The following is a 19,523-nucleotide window of genomic DNA, read 5'->3' as shown; positions in this document are numbered from 1 at the left end:
TCTTGTTATTTTAACGCAAGCCACCAAAACTGAAACATGCCTGTTGATATAAACTAAAAGCACTTTCCCTTGGACCCTTTAGCTGTGCACTTATGATACACGGCACGTCACTGAAATTATTCTCGTTTTGGTATACGTATTGCGTTTTGGTCACTGAGAGACAGACATTGGTACATGTGTTTGTAGCCCTGGCTTTACCATTATTGCGTACAATACAATTTACAAGACATACATTTCTTAAATCTTCTATGGTTTATAGCGACTTATCCAGCAATCCTGCGACTTGTACAATCACACCACTAGTATGTGATGAAGATGAATATATTTTCATAGAAACAATTGTAACTGGATTATTACGTAATGCAACTCAGCTTTTGTGACTTCAGTCACTTGATATGACTACCATATCAGCTGGTGTGACGTAACACTCAGTCAAACACTGCCACTGTGACGTCTAACATTATTTGACAAGCTGGTGTTTACTTTTACTGAAGACATTTTCCACATTATACGTATTGGTAGAGGGCGTGGTGGGAGGCCGTATAGCGCCGTTAAACACACAGCCCTGCCATGCAGAGCTAGGAAATCCATAGAAATTGCTACATTGACACAGTGTGTGGAAGCGGTACACCCTTCCAGAAGTTCCACCACAGTGGCTAGCTTGTCCCAGATCAATTGTCCTCAATTGGCACAAGACCACTAATTAATTTCCCATAGGCCACCACAGTAGCGTTGCGCTCAGTTTTTTTTTTCTATTTTAAAACATTCTGCGGCACGAGCTTGTGTGGGCAAGTCAATGGAAATTTTGAGACGATGGAAATAGCGCCCTCAGTGGTATTTTTGACAAAATTCAGGCTTGTTATGATATCTGTGGGCCCTGAAACTCCAGGTATTACCACAGAATGCTTCAGCCATCATTCACAAGAGTCTGGATTTTGATTCAAGCAGAAAAAAATGCCTTTACAAAAACACTTCATTATAAAGTTCAAACCGAACAAGCATCCATGCAGGTATCAAAACTTCAAGGTCTGCGCTATGCACTATTTAATCCAGACTATGGGTGACAAACCTGGAAGAGGTGTTGAGCCAACTATGGGTGTCTGACCTGTTTACAGGTCCCGGGAGGGAAACTGATGGTACATAAGAGAAAACCAAACAAATTGCTATGTATGTACTTACTGATACTTTACCATTGTTGTAGCAAGCAACTATCGATGCCCCTGATCTCACAATATTGCAAAGAAAAATACGAAAACTACCGATTTTGTTTGAAACATTTAACATTTATTTTGGCTTTCATGCCTGTCAAGCAGATATATGTCTTTAAACAAAGGAAATTATCGGGTGAAAATGCTACTTATCATACGATACTGTTACACAACAAGCTTAATTTTCTGTTCTTGCAGATAGGAAAGAAACGGCTAATACAAATACGACTTTCTTTGATGGGTCTGAATTACAGACTCCCTAAATATTTACATTTTCATGTCAAATGCAGCTATAAACTAAAAGTGACCATGGAAGTCTTTCAAGGCCTTACAAGACACTGCATCACAGACAAGAAAGTGAGTGTATTCACATATAATGTGAATGAGATTACACCAGGACTTGTATCATGATAAAAATCTTGACACAATCATGAAAATAGAGAAAATTGACAACTCTCCTTAGACTGGAATACAGTGATAGCAGCTCTATAAATACCAAAGATGGTGGGATTTCGGAATTTGAATGTTGGAAAAAAACTAGTTTGTGCCAAGGAACAAGTTGTGTGTGGAGAATCATCACGTTAACATTATCCCTGATGACAATTGACAAAGTTTATAACACAGTCTACTTATTATGAGAAACTGGAAAGTAAATACATGAACTCTGGTTTGTCTCTTCTACTGGAAAGCAATAGATTTTAGGTAGAATGCATCCCAGTGACAGATATTTGGACTCTCAATTTTGAACCATTTCTTTTCCGATCCACCACTTGATGGGCTCATTTTAAAAGTTTATTTTTCCCCGTAGAGTTAACATAGGAATGGCGGCCATTTTGAATTTCAAATATCAGTAAATGTCAGGTAATTTGTATCTCTAGTACTAAACTTTGCACAGTGACCCCCTAATTTTTGTTCTTGATTTGGTAAGAGTCAAGTTGAGTTTCATTGAGGAAAATTTGATAAAATCTTTAAGTCACTTCCAAAGCATGAACTACCCTAATAGAGATTAACACTTTGGAATTATGTTAATATTTCGATGCTGTACATAGCAATCCCTTTTCAGAACTGTATGCATCTCTTCTGTAAATATGTACTGAGATCGGTCACACCTAACCCTACCACCCCCATATAAAATACAAAGGTCTAACAGTAGTGTTGAAATCAATGGCATTGTGCAAAGGGGAATAGAGCTTCAGTCTATGTGATCCATCGGGAAATCAATGAATTTGAACATTTGAAATAAAATTAAATATTTCTCAGTGAAATCAAATTTCAGATTTTCTTATAATGTTGGTACTCCTATTTAACCATAACACTGTTGGGTGAATCTAAGTTAAAGAAAATGTTTTTGAATGGTTTGAAGGCATTGATTTACTGTACACCGACACAAGCCTTTAGATTCACTTCAACCAAAAGTTGTAGATTTCCAAAATCAATTCTTATTGATCATCTAATGCAATCTTGGTGGTCGATGTTTAGCTGCAACATAGTTTCCAAGTTTTGTAACCATGCCATTTATGCGTTGCTGTGTGTCTGACATCGCTTGGAATCTTGCGTTAGAAGTGGACAGTTTGTCTAATCGCTTTTCAGTGATTTTTCCTGCTTGGCTGTGAACTCCTTGAACTGTTGGTCAGTTCCGAAGATTTTATCCCACCAGGTGAACGTTGAGGAGTAGTTTCCCTGGAAATTCATGTGATGGAAGTCATGGAAACGAGCTCCTGTCGAAAGAACAGACATATAAACTTGGAATATTAGGTATACATAAGTAGAACTATGCAGATGTGGGGATGGATTGAGAAAAATGAAAATTTAATATGGTATATGTAAGGTAATAGGTACTACACTTGAATGAATGCAGCGTCTGCTCAACCAATGTAGCTGGATGCTCTGCCTTTACTGGTGAATGTGATACCAACATCATTAAACAATCCATCAAACAGTTGAATTTAAAGTAGGATGTGCCTCTGGGACAGATATTAGGACTCAAATTTTTACAATTCTTTTCCGATCCACCATTTGTGAGGGTTCATTTAAGGTAGAACGCACCTCAGGGACAGACATTCGGACTCTCAAACTTTTACAATTCTCTTCTTATGTGGGGGTCATTTTAAAGTTCTAGGTGAAAGAAAACTTTTTACCGGCTTAGTTTTTCGAAATTCGAAAATTTTTTATTTTTCTCCATATAGTTAACACAGGGATGGCGGCCATTTTGAATTTCAAATATCGGTAAATCTTGGGTAATTTCTTTCTCTAGTACCAAATTTGCAGGGTGACCCCCTATTTTTATTCTTTATTTTGAAAGAGAATGATTAAAAGATTCCTTCAGGAAAGTTAGAGCAAAAGTTTAAGTCTTTCACTTTCAAGGTGCATACTACCTTAAAGCTCTTGCAGGAAGGTAAGTATTCACAGTCTTAGTTTTTCTAAAACTGAAAATTGTATTTTCCCTGTACAGTTAAACACAGGGATGGCGGCCATTTTTGAACATCAAGAATCGGCAAACGTTAGATAATTTGTTTCTCTAGTACCAAACTTTGCATAGTAACCCCTGATTTTTATTCTCAATTTAGGGAGCAAATGGTGAAAAGTCTCATTGAGGGAAGTTTAATTTTTAATTTTTACAAAGTTTTCAACAATGTAATCTAGACTTGAAGCAATGGTATTTTCATCACAAAAATGTTGACTTGTTGATAGTATATTTCATATGTAGATTACCAAATATTTCTAAACTCATTGAACGCTGGAAACATCAAGTGCTGTAACATGTAACCCTTTGAATGATGGATATATATATATATCCATCATCTGATCCTCATTACCATTAACCGATTCCTAAGTTGGTGACTTGTGTGCGAGTCCCTGTAGAATCCCGTGGGATCCTTAGGCTGAAAGGTTAGGTGATGAGTTTAGCCGTCTTACTCACCATTCACGCACACAGAATGAACAGACCAATCTAAGAGTCCGGACCGCCCACATTGTACCGACTGATCCATTAGCTCAGTTGGTAGAGCATCCGTAATGTCTACGGGGGGTGTGGGTTCGAGTCCCGCATGGGTCACTTATCATTCACCACTGTATTAATTTATATATATATATATATATATATATATATATATATATATATATATATATATATATATATATATATATATATATATATATATATATATATATATATATATATATATATATATATATATATATATATATATATATATATATATATATATATATATATATAGTATCATGTCAGACATTTCCAACCACTTGACTACCTATATATATATATATATATATATATATATATATATATATATATATATATATATATATATATATATATATATGTGATATATGACATATATATATATATATATATATATAGATATATATATATCTCATATATCATATATATATATATATATTATATATATATATTATATATATATATATATATATATATATATATATATATATATATATATATATATATATATATATGTATATTATATAGGTAGTCAAGTGGTTGGAAATGTCTGACATGATACTATATATATATAATATATATATATTATATATATATATATATATATATATATATATATATATATATATATATATATATATATATATATATATTATATATTATATATATATATATACCGGTATATATGTGGACGAGCTAAATGCTGGACACATTAAAGGGAAACCTAAGTCCAGCGGACATTGACAGTTTATCCCTTCCAAAATCACCCTTGAATAAAATGCAGCTCAAATTTGCAACATAATTGCACGCGCCGACGACTATGGAGCGACGAAAAGAGACATTGAAGTAGACGACATTTATGGAAATGAGCTCGGAATCCCATGGGCGCGAAAGGGCTCATGGGAGGAGCGTGCATGACGTCATCGGCGATACACCGAACGTGTGTGACAGCCTACCAAAGCATTGGAGTCTATGACTGCAGGAGTGCAGTTCTGCACGTTACGACTCTTTAATGCTCAATAGCATAAAAAATAGTTAACTGTTGTTCAGTTGAGTGCAAAAATCACTCAGGGAAGAACAAACGGAGTCAGCTTTTACCGTCTTCCCACAGAACAGCTTTTTCGAAGACAGTGGCTAAAGAAAGTCGGGCGAGTTTAAAAATCTGTAAAAGATACAACGTTATGTTCTAATTCTTTCAGGATGATTGTTTTAGAAGGGATTTCGGGATTCTGATACCGATACAAGACGATACTACACAATGCGGTTCGTATCTTGACATGCGGAGTCAGCCTACTATCGCCGGTTTTAACCAGATAAATATTAATATTGGCGATTTCGGGACTCTAAAATCCGAAGACGAAACTACACAAAGCGTCTCTTATCTTGACAACCAAATCAACCAAATCAAATCTCCGATATATAACCAATAAATAAAGGCAATTTCGGGACTATACCTTGTAATATTGATATTGGAATGACTTTTTGCCTACTGTGTCTCGGCACGCCGGGTGTGAGAAATCGCCGATATTATATTTACCCGATAAATATCAATTGCGCCGGAACTCCTAGGCTAATATCGATACCAGACGATCCTAGATTTACTTGCACTGTATGGTGTTGGCATGCCGGGTCTACGAAATCACGGATATTTATCCGATAAATATCGGCGACTTAGGACTTTAACTCTGATACTAGACGATACTTTGTCAAATCGTGGGTAAATATCCGATGTATATCAGAGATTTCACCACCTAACAGATCTGACCACTCGAATACCTCTGTCCGACTCTTAGTTCAAAAATAGCATCCATGGCCGGAAGTCAAGAATACTGTATGTTTTACATTATTAGATTTATTAATGCACGAAATACATTTTTTACATGTAAAGCATTTTTTTCATTAAATGTCCACACGGGACTTCGTCGAGAGGGCCGATCGGATATCATCGGGACTCGGGAAGCCTTGCACAAATTACATTCTTTACGTGTAAACATTTTTACTTGGCGATCGGGACTTGAACAGAGGACATATCGGAAATCATCGGGAGTTTGGGCTGGTCTTGTATGAAACACATTCCTTACAACAAGCTTTAAGACGATACTATTTTTTTAAATAGCGGGCAAATATTCATTATATCGGCGATTTATCACTTTGTAGATCTGAGTAAGTCCGACTTCCTAAGTTCGACACCAGCTTCGAAAAACAGACGACACTATAATAGATTTGTCAAATCACAATAAATCACGAATATTTTCTGATACATATCGGAGATTTCGCAACCTTAAAGATCTGGCCAAGCTCGACTTACACGGTAACACATACAATCAGTCAATCATTCCGTATCATTCACGAACCAAAATTATTTTAAGCGACTGATACAGAAAACTCTGTTTTAGAAACGTAGCGTTGGAGGATCGCAGGGTAAACTCTGTTTTAGAAACGTAGCGTTGAAGGATCGCAGGGTCACTCAGTCTCTCCAATCCAGTTCGGGGTCTGTACAAGCACAGTGACTCCCTCCGCTGAATCATACACAAAACGCAAGCAACCAAGATATGAACGATGTTTTGAGATGCTTTCTAATTATTACATATTTTGGACAGGTTCAAATTAGTATGGTTTGATTTCAGTCAGGGAAAAGTAATACTCGATGTCAGAAATATCGCTGTCCGAACTCTCCATAGTCGTCTTACGAACGCGCTGAACTGTTCACAGTACTCCTCCAGCTGCAAGCTACACGGCGTCTGTATCGCCGATGACGTCACCCACGCTTCTCCCATGAGCCCTTTCGCGCCCATGGTATTCCGGGCTCATTTCCATAAATGTCGTCTACTTGAACTTCTCTTTTCGTCGCGCCGTAGTCGTAAGCGCGTGCAATTATGTTGCAAATTTGAGCTGCATTTACTCAAGGGTGATTTTGGAAGGGATAAACTGTCAAAGTCGCTGGACTTAGGTTTCCCTTTAAGACCAGGCTGTGACTTTGTTCTGCAAATTGCAAAGACGACCATGCAATGGAACTTTGCATTACAAAGTTTCAATATCTCAACTGATGTAGTTGGATGACAGGCAAAGAAAATGATGGCCAATGAAAATGTATCAATCACAAACTCCTCCCTTCTACACAAAGCCCATGGTCTGTTTTAGCCCTGCTGAGAAGGTGGTGGTCATTGCCATGACGACTATCAAAATTGGCATGCAACTCGGGTTGTCAATACAATGATTGGTCACCAAACTTTTCAGTGTCACTGTCGTCAATTATACCAGTTTCCTTTGGGTAATAAAGGTGTGCAAGTATTCACATCAAATGACTAACAAATTCACTTCATGGGTAGAATGTTGAAAATAGCATTTCTGCTCTTGTTAATGAAAATATCCAAAGAAATTAAAATATGCATGGGCTACCAGCCATGGTCACTGGGCTACCAACTTCAGAAAATGGTAACCCACAGAATACAGGAAAAAGTTATCGAGCCGAGAATATATATATAATATATTATATATATATTTATATATATATATATATATATATATATATATATATATATATATATATATATATATATATGTGTGTGTGTGTGTGTGTGTGTGTGTCTTTGTTACATAGGATTACATTTACAGTGGCAGTCAAATGGTTAAATGTCAGAGAGATTTCAACTTGAAAGATTGTGTCATTATTTTCGTAAAGGGGGTTGTCAGAACTGCGCTCAAGGTCTCTAGGGACCACTGCGACCGATGTAAACACTGTATCCAAGGTACGTTGGTGATTGATGAAAGTTAAAACGTGTTTGTCATAATGTGCTTCATAATATTTAACCCTTTCAGCGCAGAAGTCAGTTTTTGTCTCCTTTAGAAAATATACTCTAGGCGATTTTTTCCAGGTTTTTTTTCAAAATTTTGATCACAAACTGTAGCCAATGAAATGTGATGTCCATTTGGTCCAAAATTACCAAAAAATTACAGAAAAAATCATAAAAATTGGAAAAAATGTTGCACTGAAATTTTGGTGGGAACAATTACAGGACTCAAAGGATTAAATGTTGCAGCTATGTTGATATGATGCATCTATATAGTTCATGACATACAATGTTGGTAAATAAGAAAGTTGCACACATGCAGTTCCGACGACTACTTCCCTGTAACCATACTCTACACAGCACAAACAGTTGCAGCACAGTTTTTTTAGTAACTGACATTCAACAAGTCAATGTTGAATTTATCTTGGAAGACCTAGGCATTGTCTTTTTCTATTTCACAACAACTGTGAGTAACCGCGTTATATACCCTAACCTCCATAGAACGGCAACAGGTGTAGCGGGTTGAAAGGTAGGTCATATCCAGTATGGACGTCAACGGTCTCAAAGAGACGGAACAGCAGCCACGCCCATATCATAATGAAGTGGTTGGTCAACAGCAGTACACCGATGAAAAACCCAAATCCAAGCACTGAAAATAAGGACATGATAAGATAGATTACCTTGTTATATATAAAAATGTGGGGAATAGGGACTGGCAGAACCATCACTTGAGGGCGCTCTAACAGAAGGGAAGGCAAGGAGTACATCTTGCACTTTTTAAAGGCCAGGGATTTGATCCCCAGGATCAAGTTTGTTTTAGTCTATAACTAAGAGGATTATGGAGTGTCATAGCCTTTTCTTTTCCATTGAAATTGCAATCTAATAAGTAGCTTTCTGTGCGAAACAATCTGACGCCAGCACAGGTCTTTAAGTCTTAATATTGAGATTGTCACTCTGCAGAAATACAGATATATACTCATCCTACGCAACTCAGTTTAACAGGTACAATGATTAAAAAGACAGTTGATTTTGACAAATTACATCAAAATTTCGCTGCAGCATTGCTACCGTCAATGCTTGTATCAGTGTTTCATCCAGGATGGCATCAACAGGGGGATTATCCCCTGTACCAGAAAATTTAAGGGGATTTCACCAGTTCATGTGTTCTACTAGTATCTATACCATGTGACTGACACCATTTCACCAGGGGCTGCCCCGGTGCCAACATGCCTACAGAGAGGGAGTCCCCCATCCCCCTGTCTGTTTTCATATGGTCAAGGGTCATACGTGACTCTAGGTGACTTGTGATTTGTAATTTGAGATCTTACTTCATGTGAATAGTGTCTGTACACTAGTAGATGTATCCTCTGAACCAACCATAACAAGAGCAGGGTAGGTATCCTTATTGCATCACCCACCACCCCTATCAGTCCAACATTTCAAGTTGAAAAATATGATAAATGATGGGGCTCAATTACAATGCAAAGTTGTTTGATATGTATGACAGACAAGGGTATGTCATGCAATGCTCCCCAACATATAATTTGATGATAATGCTTGTCACAGTTGGGTTCAATTTCATAATACATTTGGTCACACGTTTACGTTGTTTAAACAGGCAAATTCGGCAAGAGTCAAATGGGTCCAACAAGGCTTAAATTTACTTTCCGCCGACAAAAATATATGGTGGCATAACTGTAGCCCTATGTGACCTCTGACCTTTCAAAGTTCAAAGTGGTGGGCTTCGATAACATAAAGATATGTTGATTTTTAAAAGAATACGAAATAAACCAATATATAAGGGCCATTGATTTTTCAATTGTCTGAGCATTTTAACTTACAAGGAGCAAGTAAAGGTATGTGATTTAGGAAAGACTCGTGACCCATACCCATATTTAGGTTCCATAATGACAGTAGGAAATGATTTATGGTACTACCTATATCTTGTGACCTTTGATCAAGGGTACAATGACCCTCACAATGCATAGAATTGATACATTTAAATGACACCACAGTTCACTTGACCTCCACGGACTTTACTCAGACAGGGTGGCGGTGAGGCAGTCATTTATGGTTGATTGGTATTGTGCATGGCGTGATCCGTACTAGTCTGACAAACATTTGCTGTGATGCAATAAAAAACCCACAGAGGCTGTAGAAGATTTCTTGGAGAGAAATTTTGTATTAACCGGAATGAACTACTGGAACTTCAAGATAGAAAGCACAGTACGAATACTAACTTTTGATGATTTTTTCATTAAATTTTATTTTGCATACAATTGCAACTTTTTATTCTACTTTCCAAAGAATGTTGAAACACCCACTATTTAGCTTGTCAAGTTTGAGTCTGTGTGTGTAAAATGCATGGTTATTGTTTACATTTGAATTCTAGTCCAGACCAGAATTCACTTTTCAACAATAACAATGTAGTTTACACACTTACAGACTGAGTTGACAAGCTGAATACTGTGTATATCAACATGCTTTGGGGAGTAGAACAATGCATAATGGTTCACATTCCAAAAGGAAAATGGTGAAAAAATAATAAAAAGTTAGCATTAATTTAATAGAGTTTGGACAATGTAATTCTACAAAACTTTTATGTTCTGCCTGTTGTGTGGACACATTTTGATGCTGGTGGAGTACATGAATTTTGAAGTCCTACTCTTGTGAAAATTTAAAACTTAAATTTTATTTCCATAGGATTTAACACAGTGTCACAGGGTGTACTGGCAATTTTGAATTTCAAATTTAGTAAATTTTAGCTATTATTATGTTTCTCAAATACCAAAATTAGCCTGGTGACCCCTGATTATTTATCTTGATTTTGAAAGAGAGTTGTTTAAAGTTTCCTTGTAGAGAGTTTGGACTAGAGTTTCAAAACATTCTGATTCAAGGTGGTGATAACACCTAACTGAATTCTTACATCACAGAAACAGTTTGACTTTAAAAAAATATAAATGGAAAGACTGTGATGACAATATCAGTATGGAAACACAATCACATAATCATAAGAACTGTATAACTCCTACAATACACAATCTTCACACAATATTGTGGATATTGTTCAGTTTAGTTTCAGCCATAATGGCTGACACTCCGTCAAGTTGTATCAAGATTTTTCAAAACAAACATTAAAATTTCCACTTACCTACAGTTTCCACTGGGTGAGCGTACTCCGCAACCATTCCAAATGGAGCCTGAAAATGCCCAAAATAATATTTTGGTAGAATGCATCTAAGGGACAGATCTTTGGGCTTTGAAATTTTAACATTTCCTGGTCTACCGCTTGTTACTGGGGTTCATTTTAAAGCTCTTGATGCAGGAAAAATTTTACCACCTTAGAGTTTCAAAAATTGAAGATGTCATTTTTCCCCCATAGAGTTAACACATTGGATGGCTGCCATTCTGAATTTCAAATATCAGATCTTAGGTAATTTGTCTCTCTTGTACAAAATTTGCACTGTGACCCCCCTGAATTTTCTGCTAAATTTGGTAGAGAATGGTTAAAAGATCCACTGAGGAAACTTTGTTTGAGCATAAGTTTAAGTCTTTCACTTTCGAGGCAGCTACTACCTTAAATACACTGTACAAGGGTAAGTGTAAAGGTACATATTCACGATTTAGTACACCTCCAATGCGAAAAATTGATTTCAGAAACACTCTCCATTACAGAAAGGGGACGTCCATATAGTGGTCTCTCTCCCTAGTCCCCTGGATGACCACCAGGTTTGACAATATTTTCTAGATTTACATCATGCCGTTATCAGAAATGGACACTATGGTAAACATATTGACCTTAATTAAAGCATTGTTGTGGTAACACCATTTCTAGAAAACTGCTTGAGTGTTTCAGTCGTGAGCAGCCGTTAAAATCACTCGAGAGTTTTTATTGATTTTCAATGATTCTGAACAGCTGAGACATCATATCAAAGCTTACCTGGAAGTTGTGATGTAGCTTGTGGATGTACTTGTAAATTCTTTTATGATGGAGAAGACGATGCATAAAGTAATGCCAAGTGTCTTCAAAGACGGCGCAAAGATACACTCTCCATGCTGTATCATACCTGTTAAGATAAAGAAGAAGAAGATATGATTAAGATAGAACAATCCTTGCCGGCTGAAATTCAGATTCTCAAACTTTTGCACAACTTATTTGGTCTACTGCTTGTCGGGGTTCATTTTACAAGTGAAGCTTCTGAAGCAATACAAGCTTTCATCGGCTGAGTTTTGCGAAAATAAAAAATCTTATTTTTCTCACATTCCTGGCCACTGGAAGTGCGAGATGAACCATGTGGGAAAAATCAATCCCACACTCTCAGAAATTGTCCCACACTGTGTATAAATGTGCATATACGAAAGCAGTACTGTACATTATTGCACAAGCTCTGATTGGATAATAAACGGCCTTTTGCTCCGCATGCAAATGACACGATGAGTCGCACACTTCAAATATTTAATATTTCCAGTGTGAATTTAACACATTTTATGGTCACGTGAGAAAAAGAACCTCACACACCTAGGACCTGGGATCAGATTTCTCACACTTGTTGGGGATATTTTGTCTCACACTCGCCTGCTTGCTCTTGTGAGAAATCTGATCCCAGGTCCTTGGGGTGTGAGATTCTATCATTCCCCATGAAGCTAACGTTGGGATGGTGGCCGTTTTGAATTTTGAGTGGCTATTTAATTACTCTAGTACCAAATTTTTGATGGTGACCCCCTGATTTTTATCCTTGACTTTGAAAGGGAGTGGTCTAAAGTTAGTGCAAGAGTTTTTTTTGCTTTTCAGTTTTTGTGGAGACCACTACATTAAACTACCATTTAAATACTAAAATGTCCCTGCCATTGGGTACCATGATGACGACAGACATTACAATATATAAAATTCCGTTACTCTAAATCATCCTCAGGAAAGAAAACCATTGTGGTTGGAATTCACTACTCCTTCACAGCAATACCTTAACATTGAACTTGCTATCTATTTCAACAACACTAGGTTATGCCATCATTTCATAATACTTTCAGCGAAACCGGACCTCAACTTTGGCCCAAAACAAGAGAGTGTACAGTGATGTGGATTTAATGAAACAGAAACACAAAAAATTCAGTTCCCTCTGTTCATACATTATAATTCAAACCTATTGTTTCAACTATTAGAACTTTGCTTCCACGAAATGAGACAGGGTTACATGTTTGATACATAAACACTGATTTTGCGAAGTTGAGAAACCTACTAACACAATGTCAATGATAACGTGTGCGACCAATTTTAACAGGGACAAGATGTCATATGGTAGCTAAAGGAATCAAAAATATTATAGGATGGAAGATGACAGCTACATGTATAGGCCTGAAAATGTGGTATTTTGCGTAGGTTGTAAGAGAAAATCAATTTGAAAATAAAGAGAAATTCTGTGCTTGAATTTTTCAGGTGTGATTGCTCTCTGTGATACCCCTTTGAGTGCTGTAATTTTTCCAAACAAAGTTTTAGTGCAACATTTCACCAATTTTCATGGTTTTTCTGTATTTTATCACATGAACTGGCCCGAATTCCCACCTGTGTGACGTAGAACAGGACGGATAAGAAATCCGAATTACCCCTGTTGTACGTCATCAACCGGAACTTTTTTCTTGCATGGTACCGTTCATACATGCGGGTCGCGACGTGAACATAGACCGATTTGTCGTGATCGATGCCGTGCTATCATGACATTTTTACAAAAAGGTGACCCGATAAATCCACACATGGAAACATAGAAGGCATGTCCAGCGAAATTTCGAGTCGCTAAAACTATAGCTGTTCCCGAGAATCGAATGGGGATACCGCCGATCCAGTCGCGTCGCCTCGTAAGGCTCAATCAATGTGGACGTCGTACCTGGTGATAACCTGAAATCTACACCTCAACGGAAATTCAACTGAATAAATGAGTACAGTATAATCTTCGGGAAAGCGACATACAGGCACAAGCATAAAGTCATTTGACTAACAACGATAAATTTCCTTCATCATACAACAAATTCTGTAAATTCTTGCCCGGAATCAAACCTGTAGCGCGGCGTAAGGCTGTAGCGCTATAGCGAAGACATCAGCTATATGCATTGCAGCGCTGTGGAATCCGATGTACTTCGAAAGTTGACTCAGAAAACATTCAAAACAGAGTTTCCGTAGAGTAAAATTAGGATGTATCTACGGGTGAGATATATGTCACTGCAAACATCAAAGTCCTTAAGACGAAAACATTGACGACCGAGACCGGGATTAACGAGTTGACACCGGCATGGCAGAGACCGGTGACGGCAGCGTTGTGGGCATAAACATGCAATGAGGTACACTCTGTGTGTCATCGAACGGAATCTTTCGCGCTCGCCACGGTCGTAAACTTGTGTGATATTTTGAAAAGCCACGGAATCTCTGAGAATGAGAATTACTGTTTCGATCGTGTCGTTGCATTTACTTCATAAATCTATTTGTAAATATTCTGAATAACTCTGAATACTATGGCTATCCGTCGCTAGCACGATGAAAGTTATGTCCACCGTACCGATGGCCGACTTGCCTTGGCATCAATGCTGCGCGAGACAATGATTGACAGGTTCACGTGACATAATCCGTATGTCTGGTTGGTGGAGATACCATTTCATGTAGCAAATTTCAGCTTGATGGGATTTATGAATGAAAGTATCTTCTGAGTGACGGGCCGCTTTACTCTTTAAATGAAAGTAATCCGCGTAAGTAAAACACAAATAGCGACGAAATTCATGCAATTTGTTACGATAATTTTGATCCATATTCACATCAAAAGAAAAATAAGAAAACTGTTCATGTGATAAATATATAATCCCATGGTATTTTTCTCTGTTTGACGTCATCGTATACTCGTGTTTTTCGCGGAGCCGCACAACTTCTCGCCAAAAATACCATGGGATTATATATAATAATTTGATAATTTGGACCAAATAGGCACCACCTTTTATAGGCTACAGTTTTTAATCAAAATATTTCCCGAAAATTTAAAAAAAAAATTGACTGATAGAAAATTGATAAATACTATGAAGGTGACAAAAATTGACTTTGGCGCTCAAAGAGTTTTAATCTGTTCACCCCTAATTCCCTGTAAACAGGTCCACCATCACCTTTGATAACAATGAGTTTGGGCCAAACCATGGTGGTGAAAGGGTAAAACTTACCAAGCAGGCATGCTTTCCCAGTCGTATGGAATGCCAAACAGTTCTGTAAATGTGTACGTTCCAAGAATCAAAGGAAACTGGACAAAGAAATGGTTCAGTACCAATAATTTAAAACACTTCCACTGGTTATCAAATGACTCTGGTTTTTCCTGCAATAAGAAAAGATATAAATGAAAAGAGGTAATGACTTAATGTCCGATTTTCACAGAAGAAAACACCGTTTGCATAAACAAAAGCATTGCCACATCATAAAACAGGCGGGTAATATCACAAAGGTCATGAGTGTATAAAAGGACTCCTAATTTTAACATGCTCCCCTAATTCCCAGTAAACAGGTCCAAAATCACCATTGATAACACTGCAAACTGGGCCAAACCATGGTGGTGAAAAGGTTAAAACAGATATCAACAGTCCATGAGGATAATCATGGGCTAATGGTGCCAAGTGTAATTCTAAATTTAAGTATGCATCATATGCATGTATTTGCACTTATAGGGATATAGTCATCGGAACTGCGCTCAAAGGTCGTATGGGACACATACGACCCATGGCAACAATGTATCCAAGGCACAATGGTGATTGATGAAAGTTAAAACATGTCTGTCATAATCTATCATCGTATTATTTAAATGTTTCAGCTATGATGATGAGGTGCATCTAGATATCGTGCACGAAATACATTGTTTGTAAACAAGAAACTCGCATAGGTGCAGTTCAGACGACTATATCCCTTTCAGGTAGAATGCGCCTCAGAGACAGATAACCAGACTCTGAAATTTGTTTCTGATCTACTCATTTAAGTTGTTGGGGCCAATTTTAAAATTCTTGGAGAAAAAGAAAAACTTTCACCGTCTTACTTTTTCGAAAATCCAAAATTTAATTTTTCGCCATAGAGGTAGCACAGGGATGGTGACCATTTTGAATTTTAAATATTGAAAAATGTCGAGTAATTTGTTTTGCTTGCTTTGCGCGATGACCGCCAATTTTTATTGTTGATTTGGTAAGAGAATGGTTGAAAGTTTCATTCAGGAGGAAAGTTTGGGCAAAAGTTCACATCTTTCATTTTTGAGGCGCATACTACCTTAAAACAAAAACAAAGCTTAAATCTCTATGACAACCAAAATGGCTATCTTTGGTGGTTTTATTTTGTTTTAGTATACCTTCAAATATTTCCGTACTAGGAGAGTGTTGTTGAATTAGATAAAAAGATCAACATACCTGTTGTATTTTGTACTTCTGCATGGCTGGGATAAACTGACACAAAAACGCTGGCAGACAGATGGCAAAATACAGCACCTGAAATAGCAGGAACATCACTCACTAAAAATTACCCTTCTAGCAAGAAATTTACTTTCAGAATATTCACGCTCAAAGTGTCTACAAATCAGGTGAACAAGTAAGGCAAGTATAGGTTTGTATTTTCCTTATCTGATGGACAAAAATTGTCTTTTGTATGAATTTGTAGCGTTGTATGCTAAATACGCTGTTATTGGCCAAAATTAATCAAACATCGCCTGCGTTTGAGGAGATTATGTAAAAATCTGTTACTCAGAAATAACATGTAAGACTTCCTATTACTATGATGACAAGGTCAGACTTTATCTAGTGCTGAACTCAGTCTGATTCAAGTTGAAGTTCATCTTCACATGGGTATGTCTCAACTGAAATGCTTGGAAGATAAGGTCAGCTGTATTACTCAGAATCACATGAACAAAGGTGCTGACAGAGAATATCAGGACATTTCAAGGGTGTGGGAGACAGTCAACAGTGGTTTGCTATACCCTGGACAGGCCCTGTGAACAAGAAAAATGCCATTTGACTGGCACACATGGGCTGTCTGCAGTGTACCTAACCATAAGTGACTTTAGTTTGGGGTGGGGGTGAGTGGGGATGTCCTGCAATGGTTGCCCCTACCTTTATCATGTTGACTACGGTTAAAAAACAATACAAAGCTGGAAGTTAATACCTCAATATTATTCTGGCAGTATTGAGTTTTCATAAACTGCACATGCATCAAGTTCAAATATTTTTAATTACTTCTTTACACAAGTTTATAAATTGTTAAAGAAGTGAAAAATGTGTCCAATAGCAATTATTAAAAGCCTGAATTTTTTTGTAATTTCTGAATTTTCTCACTATATGGGGTATCTTAAAGGACCACACTGTGTTTCTCAGTGGAATAACCATTGTTCCCTGCAAAATTCACATCGAAAATTGCCAAAAAAATTTGTCATTTTAATTGCATATTGTTCTCAGTTGAGGGGTAATATGTCTAAATGCAATCCAGTGTCGTTTTAAACACCTGCTTGAAATATTAAGTTCAAAACGAGCTTGATCCATGGGAAGAATTTGGGTGCGGATGGCAATTGGAATAGCCATCTAGTGGTAATGATGTCATCACATCGGGTGATGCAGGCAAGGTGACAGACGACGAATCAATTGCTTGTCAACCGCACGTAAACACAGAAAGTTAATATTGTTCTACACAAATATTAAATACAGAATATATAAAGACAACACACACGATGGTCAAAAAAGCGGTCAAACACATCAAAAAAGGGAAAACGACTTCACTTCTACAATTATAATGAACTTTACACGTGATGTAAATGAAGAGATCACGCCGTTACGAAACACTGCTTCAAGACGACCTCAAAGACATGAACCCAATATCTCTGAAGAAATGTTGGAACTTACAAAATATTGGTCACTATCCGTTATTGTTCACTTCAATTAATTTACCATGTAGCTATGACTGTTTCCCGCGTTCGTTAATAAGATACTGAGTCAAGAAAAATTGCTCATCGCTAATAGTAATACATGATCCGCCTTTTTGCAGTAATATTTCCTGAAAGGTTCTGTCATATGCTGATAAGATCATTTACGATAATTTTGCACTTAGAATTTTCGTATCAGTGCGATATTTACTATTAAACCTCAAAAAGGCAAACGATTCTGTCTCAAAATTGCGTCATCTTCAAACACCTCTTTCATCGATAGCATATATTTATACGACAATTACGAATTATATCAACCTTTATCAGGTCATCCACCATTCACAATCCAGGGTTTCACTAACACTTTCCATCTTCACGTCTGCTAAACTTGTAAAACCGTAAGCAGACATAATTGCTAGCTGACTGGCTAAAATACAGACATTTACAACGTAGAGACGTTCTGAAACAACTTCAAACACACAAAGGCAGTTTGTATGTCGGTGGAATTTGAAGGTCATATCATATTTTAACATTTTTATCTGTACATATCATATGCATACCTTTAAGTAACCCGGAGCGGAGCACGGCGATCGCTCTCTAATTTTCGTCATCATGAACACAGAAAAATAAACTGGTATGGCAAGGATTTGACTTTGATTTCTGAGTTCATTTGGTCATTACGACATACCTCATGATACAGAAACGAGATCCATGTAGCAACGTCAAATTTGCTGTAATTAGTTAGCATGCTGGTCCAGTAGTATTCCATCGTCGACCGTAGTGGATTATGTGGCAAGTATTCCAGATACTCCGTCGCCAGACGGACGGTTGTCAGGATGGTACCGTTTTCGGCCATTTTGATTATAACGTCTCGGATCGGCGGACGTCGCAACACTCCCTCGCCAAGGTGAGCAATCTGTCAGACGAATGCTACAGACGCTGTCTGCAGTGCACACAGGGTTGCTGATCTATTGATTCTGGGGTTGTGCAACGGACGTTTGTAAAATGTCTTTTGATTGGTCAATATTCATCGGCTGATTGCATGATTATCCAATGGCAGTGTCGTGCTATGCAAGCGGATATTTCCTATCACGGAAAACCCATGAGAAAACCGCTACGCCACAACAGAGCGTTCCATTTTATTTGTGTTTTTTAAAGCAAGACAATTATTTCCAAATCGCAAAGTAGTATTATGCAGGCAAGGACGACATATAAAAAAGGCGACATGACACGTCAACACACACAGACTTCGTGATCATATGCAAATAAGGGAAGCCCTGTGTATGACGTCACTTTAGGGATTCCCTCCACGGTAGGAGCGCGCACACACAGTAAGACGCCGTAAAATAAATTCTTTGTCAAGTCAAATTCAAACACATTCTGAAATCCTGAAAGATCTATGGCTGCTCACTGAGATCTTAATCCTTATCTGAACGTGCAAACGCGACTATTTTGCAGAATCGAGATATTTTCTTGTCAAGATATGAAATCTCGAAAAGACGTAGCGGATCGCAAAATAATCTTTCAGCAACAAATATTTCAAGAGTAAGATATGTCAGAAATGTGTGTAATAAAAACGTGTTAAAATGGCTCCGTGACATTTCATCGATGATAGAATCACCCCGCTGCCCTG

General features: G+C 37.4%; 1 protein-coding gene across 1 annotated transcript; it reads right to left on the bottom strand.

Moving 5' to 3' along the window:
- Positions 1–1,262: 1,262 nt before the first annotated feature.
- On the bottom strand, positions 1,263–18,883 carry LOC139127593 (methylsterol monooxygenase 1-like). Its single transcript, XM_070693500.1, has 7 exons — positions 18,579–18,883; positions 16,392–16,469; positions 15,174–15,322; positions 11,923–12,049; positions 11,134–11,182; positions 8,476–8,631; positions 1,263–2,926 (listed from the first exon to the last, which is right to left on the bottom strand). The coding sequence occupies exons 1-7, from the start codon at positions 18,744–18,746 to the stop codon at positions 2,784–2,786; spliced, it is 870 nt and encodes a 289-aa protein (XP_070549601.1). The 5' UTR covers positions 18,747–18,883; the 3' UTR covers positions 1,263–2,783.
- Between the last annotated feature and the right edge of the window lie 640 nt (positions 18,884–19,523).

Source organism: Ptychodera flava, unplaced genomic scaffold (genome assembly GCF_041260155.1).
Source record: "Ptychodera flava strain L36383 unplaced genomic scaffold, AS_Pfla_20210202 Scaffold_33__1_contigs__length_2856901_pilon, whole genome shotgun sequence".
In the NCBI taxonomy this organism is placed as follows: domain Eukaryota; kingdom Metazoa; phylum Hemichordata; class Enteropneusta; family Ptychoderidae; genus Ptychodera; species Ptychodera flava.
Note: the sequence above shows the minus strand (reverse complement) of the source record. Positions and strands in the feature narration are given on the sequence as shown.